The 10000-nt window shown below is 48.8% G+C and overlaps 1 protein-coding gene across 2 annotated transcripts in view; it reads right to left on the reverse strand.

Annotated features, from left to right (window-relative positions):
* Positions 1-10000, reverse strand: part of LOC125030609 (mycosubtilin synthase subunit C-like) — an 85656-nt gene that overhangs the window by 41025 nt on the left and 34631 nt on the right. For both annotated transcript variants that reach the window (XM_047620758.1, XM_047620757.1), the window contains exons 10-13: positions 2026-2137; positions 1750-1917; positions 1398-1594; positions 1196-1294 (exon numbers count right to left, since the gene is read on the reverse strand). In XM_047620758.1, the coding sequence (XP_047476714.1) occupies positions 1196-1294; positions 1398-1594; positions 1750-1917; positions 2026-2137 (576 nt within the window). The remainder of the gene's footprint in view (positions 1-1195; positions 1295-1397; positions 1595-1749; positions 1918-2025; positions 2138-10000) is intronic.

Below are 10000 nucleotides of genomic sequence, written 5' to 3' on the forward strand. Positions count from 1 at the left end.
GCATATACATATATATTTATATATATTCATACATATATATGTATATATATTCATACATATATATGTATATATATTCATATATATGTATATATATATATATATATATATATATATATTTAAACACGTATGTAATGTGTGCACACATACATACACGCACACGCACGCACGCATGCATACACACATACACAAACACACACACACACACACACACTCATACACAACACACACGCGCGCGTACACACACACACACACACACACACACACACACACACACACACACACACACACACACACACACACATACACAATACACACCCGCGCGTACACACACACACACACACACACATATATATGTATATATATACATACTTGCATATATTTACGTATGAATTCACATTAAGAATAAGATATTCTATTCAATAGCAATGTGATAAACACTGTAGATCTATTTATATAAAGATCTCGCCTTCACCATTTTCTTTGTTTTCGATCTTTCTGTTTACATCAAAACGATTCTGTCCCTTCAGTCCAGATCTATTTTTTCTGAATCATAATATTAGTTTTGTTATTAGAATTATTGTTGCTGATGATGGTATTTAATTTTCTCAAAACAATCATTCATGTTTGACCTGAGAAATGTTTATTTCAGATGTTGAAATAATTTGATCCTTGTGTCGCAATCCTAGTGGGAATGACTGACAATGATTGTCGTTCACAATATCTTGTATTGGGCAGAACTACACGGCTCATTTAGATGTTGACTGATTTTTCATTAAAATCAGTCCAGCGATTATTTATTTATTTCTGTGCCGTATCAGAGCCTGACGTTGGCGACATTGTAGGAAGTCCATTATGACATTGAGCTTTCAGTAGAGCTGCAGCAATCCTTTTAACACGCACCATCCTGTGTCGCAAATCTGGGTAACTTCGGTGAGGTGCGGCAGTGAGGCCTATAGCTATACTTATAACCGGCCAGAGAAAACAGGGAATCTCTGTCGTGAATCACTTTAGCATTGTTACCAGCTAAAATTGTAAACTATCTTGATACGCGCATCCATAGCTTCAGTTGCGACAAGAGTATTTGACGCATTTATGATTAACAATGATAAAAGAACATGTATCAGTGCATAATATAAGGAAATCTATGAGAGTTACATAGGTTTACGTGACCAAATGTTGAATTTAGCTGGCTTACTTGGGGCTGCATGTATGGCTGGAGAAGACTAGCTAATTTCAGCGCTATTTTCTCTGGCATCATTCCTTCGTCGTTACTCGTGTAGAAGGCGACGAGAGCCTGTAGGGGATAATGAATTTGAATTTCACTAATGTAATATCTACACTTAATATATATACATATAAGATTTGACAGTTGACAGAATGAGTGCTACTTTTCTTACCTGGTTAAATTCCCCAGGTTTATAGACAAGGATATACACCTTATCAACTTCCTCCAATTTCTGTAGCGCCGCCTCGATTTCACTAAGGTCAACACGATGCCCTCTGACCTTGACCTGTGAGTCAGTGCGTCCCTCGTAAAATAATTTGCCACCCACCACTCGCCCGAAGTCACCCGTACGATACAGTACCTTGTAATCTGATACAAAATAAAAGAGAACATGTTACAAGTATCTTAGCCTACTAAATGAATAACGTGTTATTTGTCGCAATAAAAAGGCAGTATCTATTTTTACTGTCCATGACTAGCAAATTACTTTCATTTTCCGGTGACAATGTTCATATCGCATTCACCTGGATCTTGCGAGAGTGTGTTGCTGACAAATTTGTCCTGCTGAGCCCCACCCACGTATCCACTGGAGAGATTAAGACCTGCTGCGAAAATTTCCCCAATCTGTCCCTCTGAAACTGGGTTGCCATCACCGTTTAGGAGGTAGATTCGGCAATTTGCGATGGGGAAACCTGACAAAATATGAGCGTGAAAATAAACCTCTGAGAACTAACTTCCTATTTTTTTGTCAAAAGAATATTCGGCGAGGCAAAATACAGCAAAAAAAGGTTTTCACCTACCAATGGGCACTTTCTTGTCAATCATTTCAATGACTGAGTCTTCAATTCTTTGAAATTGAATGGCTGTGACATCTCCAAGGACTTCTGTTGATCCATAAAAGTTGCAGATTGTCTGAATGAAAAGGAAGGCTATTTTGTAATTAATTGTTTTGTAAGATATTAATCAAACACACACACACACACACACACATACACACACAAGCGCGCGCGCACATGCATATAAATATATATATATATATATATATATATATATATATAAATATATATATATGCATATATATGTGTGTGTGTGTGTGTGTGTGTGTGCCCCGTGCCGCCCCGCTTCTCGGTCGGTTTGTGGCCCTGCCCTTCACACAGGCGACCGCTCCCGTCTGGACGTCTGGAATGGTTTCCGAGTGCCGCCCCCCCCCCCCCCCCTCACTGAGTTGAAACAGCCTTTGGATGGCTGCTTCAGAGGGAAGGGGGAAACACTGAAAAGACAGGTCCTTTCCTTCCTCACTGAGGTGAAACAACCTTTGCGTGGTTGCTTCAGAGTAATGTAAGGAACTGCCTGACAAGAACGCAAAACCTTCCTTCCTTCACTGAGGTGAAACAGCCTTTGGGGGGCTGTTTTAGAGGGAAGGGGGAACTACTTTGAAAAGACACAGGTCCCTTCCTTCCTCACTGAGGTGAAACAACCTTTGGGTGGTTGCTTCAGAGGGATGAAAGGAACTGCCTGGCAAAAGTGCAAAACCTCCCTTCCCTCACTGAGGTGAGGCAGCCTTTGGATGGCTGTCTCAGAGGGAAGGAGAAATCCCTTTGAAAAGACACAGGTCCTTTCCTTCCCCACTGAGGTGAAACAACCTTTGGGTGGTTGCTTCAGGGGAACGAAAGGAAGTGCCTGATAAGAACGCAAAACCTCCCTTTCCTCACTGAGGTGAAACAGCCTTTGGGTGGCTGTTTCAGAAGGAAGGGGGAACTACTTTGAAAAGACACAGGTCCTTTCCTTCCTCACTGAGGTGAAACAACCTTTGGGTGGTTGCTTCAGAGGGATGAAAAGAACTGCCTGGTAAAAGTGCAAGACTCCTCTTCCCTCACTGCGGTGAAGCAACCTTTGGGTGGCTGCCTCAGAGGGCTGAGCAAAAGGGCTCCAAACAATGATGTCTCGTAGATGGAAGGGCATCCCCTCTGGTCTCTCCCCAGGGGTTTACACCTACCCACGCGTTTGCCGTGCGTGGCAGCCTTGTGCGCTGTGGAGACGGGAGTCCTGGAGGTTGAGCGATGCCGTGAACGAGTACGACCTGCGGCTAGCAACACGCCTCTTTGGTCCTCTATTCCAGCAAGACAGGCGGCCTGATCCCGGCCCGGTCACGGTCAATCGGCTGGTCTCCCCCGGGTGGCTAGGGTCAAGCAGTCATGCCGCCATTGGCACTCACAATGGTCCGTGAGCGCCGTCACAATGGCTATTGGCTGCGTATATCCTCTCATCACTCCTGTTGCTGTTAGACACTGGTTCTGACACTCTGCTTCCCCTTGTTGGACTCCGTGGTGGGTGGGGGCGTGAGAGGATGAAGCACTTACCAATTCATGGAAAAAATTATAAAACACCCCCCACAGACTGATCAAAATGTTGACGAACCGCGCAAAGCCCAGACCACGGTAGTCACCATGAAGGGATATGTGCCTTCCGGTGGCAAAAGAAAGCCCCATGCACAGGATGACACTGTCACCCCTGCTGCTAAGGTGGACAAGACCGAAGCCAATGAGTCTGTCCACCGAATAGTCAAACATCTTGACTCGCGAGCTGGCCTCTCCAGGCCAACAGCTAAGCCAGGGAGGCCCCTGAGTTCTCAGACGACCTCCCCGATTGAGAGGGGAGAGCAGGCTGAACCAGCCGCATCAGCTGCTGCCTCCACAAACAAGCCCGAAAGCCGAAAGGGCGGGCCGAAGCGTCCGAGGCCGGAGACCGACTCTGATGAAGAGTCGGGACCCCCTAAACGCTTCGTCCAGTTCAAAGTGCCAGCTAAACCCGAAGGCTTCGACAATGCCTACCAATTGGTCAGGGCATTGGAGTTGCAACGGAAAATCCGGTTGTCGATCCGGGTCGCCCGAGATCAGGGCATGATCATAATGCCCAAAGATCAAGCTACCTTGAATTTCCTCCTGGAAACGAAGGAGCTAGCCGATGGGAGGAAAGTGAGTCTTTCCCCACTAAGTCCCGAGGAAAAGAGAACCAAGATGGTGCTAATTGGCTTCTCAGTCTCGTACGATGTGGAGCTGATCGCTTCACACCCACAGGTCGTGCAGGCTTCCCGAATGTCGAAGGGGAAGACCCCAACCAGGCAAGTCCTGGTGACCATGAAAGGTGCCCCAACCACTACCCTTGATCTGGGTAACTGGGGCACCTACAACCTTCGAACGTATGTGCCAGAACCACTTCGGTGTTTCAAGTGCCAGAAATACGGTCACCACCAGGCTAACGGTACAGCCAAGCCTAAATGTGGTGTCTGTAGGAAGGCACACGACACAGAGGTATGCCTTGACAAAGAGGAAAAGAGGGACACAACAGCCAAATGTCCCAACTGTGCCAAGAAGCATCATGCCTGGAGCCTGACTTGCTCTGTCAGGAAAGAGGCGGCCCTCAGGCGACAAGAGGTTGCTCAAAACCGACCAGACTTTGTTCCTGCCCCACCGGGCACCCATGTCTGGGGAAGGAACAAAAGCGAAAAGGCCTCCTGACTTCCTAAGAGGAAGGAAGCCGCCCCCCAGCCGACACCGGATGTCTCCAACAAAAAGGAGTTTCCGACAATGCCAAAGGTGCAGAAAAAGAAACTAAAGAAAAAAGGTTCTAAGAGCACCACAAAAACCTTCCCAACAGATGATCCTCTCCTCTTTGACGAGGACGATATGACTCTCCTGCTAACTGCTGTTGTCTCGGCAGTAGCAACAGCCCTGGGGAGGTCGAGTGAAGAGGCTGAGAAGGCAGTTTCGGTCGCCATGACGGCAATGACCCAGACTGTCGCAGCCCTGAAGGGAAGAAAGCTGGTTAGAGCAAAACCAGCCTCACCCTCACCCCAGGACGAGACTCCCCTCCCCACTCCAAACCAGGCTATGACTTCACAGGCAGAGCCAAAACAGGCTGAATCTGTGCAGCCAGAGCCAGATCACGCTGACCTTGCCCAGGCAAGGCCAGCAAGGCCAGCCAAGAAAAAGCCTGAGAGAAAAGCCAAACCAACCAAAGTCAGAGCTACCAAAGGCTCTCCACCTCCCAGTGGACCCAAGGATAGCCTGACAACAGACGAGGAGCCCTCAACCAGCGAGGACCTCGCAATGGAGTTGTCAGACTCCGACGATGTCTCTGATGTAACTATCACTGAGTAACATCATGACACACCATGTAAGCATCCTACAGTAGAACATCAATAGCTTCTCTGCAAAAAAACGCTTTTCTCCAAGCAGTAGTGCGATCAAGGAACATTGACATTGTCATGCTCCAGGAGACATTAACAGTGGACCCTGTTCGCTTCTCAGGGTACCATGCCTTCACACTGCCACGAACACCTGCAAAGAGAGGCTTGATCACCCTTGTGAGAGCAACAATCCCCTGCTCCGCAATAGCCGATGCATCGCATTGTGGAGACGATGTTGAATCCCTTGCCGTCGAGGTTCACCTGGCCGGGGGGCCCCTCAAACTGTACAATGTGTACAGCCGGCCACGCTGTAGAAGCTTAGACATCAGCCAGGTCTGTGCTTCTGCTGCACACGACCAAGTGATCATAGGGGGAGACTTCAATGCACACCACCCCATCCTGGCTCCCTGCCGGGCACCGGATGCGGCCGGCTATCACATAGCCGACGTGCTATTGACATTCCCTGAGATCGCTGTCCTCAACACCCAAGAGCCAACGCATGTCATAGGAGGGGTCCTAGACCTCACCCTGGCCACTGTGACTCTGGTGGGGAGGATTGGCTGGCGTATTGATGAGACCGTCACAAGTGACCATTACGGCACTATAACTACCCTCATGGATGCTGGCCCAGCCGAAATCCTTAGACCGAATCCAAGATGGAAAACAGACAAGGCCAACTGGCAGGCGTTTCAAAACGCCTTGGCCCTCTGTCTGAGATGCAACGTCACAAAGACGCCTGGTACTTCAATGACGAGATCAGGGAGGTCAACCACAGGGTGAACATGTGCCGAAAACTATTCCGAAGGCAAAGAACCCCTGACAGCTTATCCCTCCTAAGGGAGGCTGTCACGGATGCCAAGGAAACTGCCAACAGAGTCAGGCAGGAAAAGTGGCTGGAATGGTGTGAGTCATTCGACCACCAAACCACCCTTTCAGAGCTGTGGCAACGGGTCAAGCGAGCTACCAGCCGCTAAGCCCCGAGGTGCACCCATCAAGACCCCCAAGAAGAGGCTAACAGACTGGCGCACGAGTTCTCTGCGTGAACGAGCAGCAACAGTCTGCCAGCCGAGCTGAGGGCAAGACAAGAGCGTCTACAGCCAGACAGACACGCTCAGATCAGAGAAAGGGCAGCCGAACCCGATAACTCAGACGTTATCTTTTCTCTGAGGGAACTAAGGAGAGCGTGCACTCTTGCAACTCATCAACAAGTCCTGGGAAACTTCCACTCTACCCCAGAGTTGGAAGAGGGCTACCATAGTTCCCGTCCCAAAACCAAAGGATCCGGGGAAGTACCGCTCCATCTCTCTGCTCAGCTGCCTGGCCAAGATGGCTGAGAGGATGGTACTAAACCGGCTTCAATGGAAAACGGGACCCCCGCACGAACACCTCCACGGGTTCACAAGGGGCATGGGCACAGCACACAGCATAGCCACGCTCTTAAGCACAATCAGCAAGGGCCCAGCTGTGGTGGTATTCCTTGACCTGGAGAAGGCTTTTGAACTGGCAAGTCCGCTTGCCATTCAGGAAAGCCTGATCCAGAAGGGAATCAGAGGAAAGCTCTTGGCTTGGATAGCTGACTACTTCAGGAACAGGACTGCCAATGTCAAATTCCAGGGTCACCTATCGCAGCACATGCCGCTCGAAAATGGAACGCCACAGGGTGGGGTTCTCAGTCCAGCCCTTTACAACACTTTAATGTCCTGCATCCTCAACATAAACTTCCCAGTGGGGTGCAAAATCATCTCGTATGCAGACGATCTCACTATCACCTCCACTGGACCACGCAGCCAGAATAAAGCCCAGCGTTGTCTGGACCTCGTGTCAGAGGAGTGTTGTAGGACAGGACTAAAGATCTCTGCAGCCAAATCCAAAGCCATGGCTCTGAGACAGAGAGAGTTCGAGGCACAAGACTGAAAATCCAGGGAGTGGAATTAGATTGGGTCCAGGACTACCTATACCTTGGGGTAAGGATAGACCGGACCCTCTCCTTCCATAAGGAGGTCCAGTACCTGGTTGACCGAACCAAAGCAAGACTGTCCGTCATGAGAGCAATGACTGGGAGACGCATAGGGGCCAGACACAAAGTACTAAGATCATTATATGTACATGCTGTCCGGCCCATTGTGGACTATGCCTCAGTTGCTCTAATTGCTGCAAAGAAAAAGCACACAGACAAATTAGAAACGGTCCAAAATGAAGCTGCCAGGATCATTCTGGGTGCCCCAAGGTGGACGAAGGTCCTCAACCTCCTGATGGAGGCAAACCTTCTCCCCCTGGACTCACGAATCGATCTAATGGCAACACAATTCCTTTCAAAGGTCATCCAGGCTCCCAGGAACACAAGCCTAAGACTAAAATTAGTCAGATGCCTCGAACAAGACAACGAGCTAATTGCAAACAACTCCTGGCTGTCTCATACAGCCAGGATGTTGATACGCCATCAGCTCAAAGAACAGCTTCTTGCTAAGGGCATGGACTCCCCCCACCCCGACTTTGCCGAAGCCCCGCCGTGGGCACTGAGCCTGATAGAGTTCAACATAATGAGCCTGTCAATGAAAAAGAGCCTATACCCCATGCCTAGCCTAAAGGCAGAAGCCCACAGGGTCATTGCAGCCATCACTCCTCCGGGTAGTAGAACATACTACACGGATGGATCGGTCGATCCCTTGAGCCACACTGCAGGCGCCGGCTTTGCAGCAAGGGATGCTACGCGATCCATGAGGGTAACAGACAACGCCTCCTCGCTACAGGCAGAGGCAGTTGCAATCATGGGAGCCCTAGGCCACGCGTCCCTAAGGGAAGGACACGTGGTCATACACACAGACTCCAGGGCAGCCATTGACTGTCTTCAGCACAGCTCACCCACAGACAACATCTACCTACTGACCACGATTCTCACAATGGCACAGAGAATTCTTGCTCAGGGTAGAAGAATTATCATCAACTGGGCCCCAAGCCACATCGGCATCAGAGGGAACGAGCTTGCTGACAGACTAGCCGTGGCTGGCAGGGGTATGCCCCCAAATCCCATGACGATAAAACCGAGCCGAAAATTACTTATAGAGAAGTGTGCCTTGGTCGGTCGTACCTTCCTACGGCAGCTCCACAGAGAGGAAACGAGAACCTCCCCCTCGGCCAGCTGGTACTCAGACGCCACAGGCTATGAACCACTGGCACTCTCTGAAGTAAGCAACAGAGGTACCGAAGTCATTCTTCACAGAATGCGCCTAGGTTACCACTGTGCATGGCAGATTATCCCAACAATCGAACGCGATGAAAGGTGCTGCAAGCACTGCGGCGAGCCGAACGCCACAATAGTCCACTACCTAGAAAATTGTGACCATACACAATTCCTGAGACAGGGACCGCCCACAACAGCCGCCGTGCTGGTAAAGAGGCTATGCGAAATGCTTACACCATGGCGGCAGGAGCGCCTGCTGGCAATCCCGCCGCCACGGTAAGCACCGAGTGTCAGACAACTCAATGAGACAGCCGTAAAAAGCTGACACAGGCCGGGCCATATTTAGAAGGCCCGGGCGAAGCTAGAACTTCGTAAACCATAAAGAAGTGTGTGTTTGTGTGTTTGTGTGTGTGTGTGTGTGTGTGTGTGTGTGTGTGTGTGTGTGTGTGTGTGTGTGTGAAAGAGAGAGATAGCGAGAGAAAGAGAGAGAGAGAGAGAGAAACACATGGATATATGTATATATGTGCACATGTACAGACACGCACATACGCATACACGACCACACACACACATGCACACACACACACACACACACACACAGATACACACACATACACACACACATACACACACACACACATATATATATATATATGCATATACATATATATATATTTATTTATATGAAAGATGGAATAATGCAATACCGCATTGATATAGGTGTATAACAATCCTCCCTGACCTGGCCTCGAACCTAGGTCACTCCGGGTATGAGACCGGAGGGCCAGTACTAAACCAACCATACCACACGACCCACTAAAAAGGAGTGTGCAACTAGGAGCTATCTAGCTTCCATAGACATTACCTATCTACTCATACATGAGTAATGATAGCGAGGTTTTACACACACTCCCCGTGGGCACTCGGTGGAAATTGATTTAGAAATTCGAAACCGAAGTCAGATACTGAGGTATATATATGAAAGATGGAATAATGCAATACCGCATTGATATAGGTGTATAACAATCCTCCCTGACCTGGCTTCGAACCTAGGTCACTCCGGGTATGAGACCGGAGGGCCAGTACTAAACCAACCATACCACACGACCCACTAAAAAGGAGTGTGCAACTAGGAGCTATCTAGCTTCCATAGACATTACCTATCTACTCATACATGAGTAATGATAGCGAGGTTTTACACACACTCCCCGTGGGCACTCGGTGGAAATTGATTTAGAAATTCGAAACCGAAGTCAGATACTGAGGTATTTATATGAAAGATGGAATAATGCAATACCGCATTGATATAGGTGTATAACAATCCTCCCTGACCTGGCCTCGAACCTAAGTCACTCCGGGTATGAGACCGGAGGGCCAGTACTAAACCATGTATGAGTAGATAGGT

This window comes from Penaeus chinensis, chromosome 11 (genome assembly GCF_019202785.1).
Source record: "Penaeus chinensis breed Huanghai No. 1 chromosome 11, ASM1920278v2, whole genome shotgun sequence".
Lineage (NCBI taxonomy): Eukaryota > Metazoa > Arthropoda > Malacostraca > Decapoda > Penaeidae > Penaeus > Penaeus chinensis.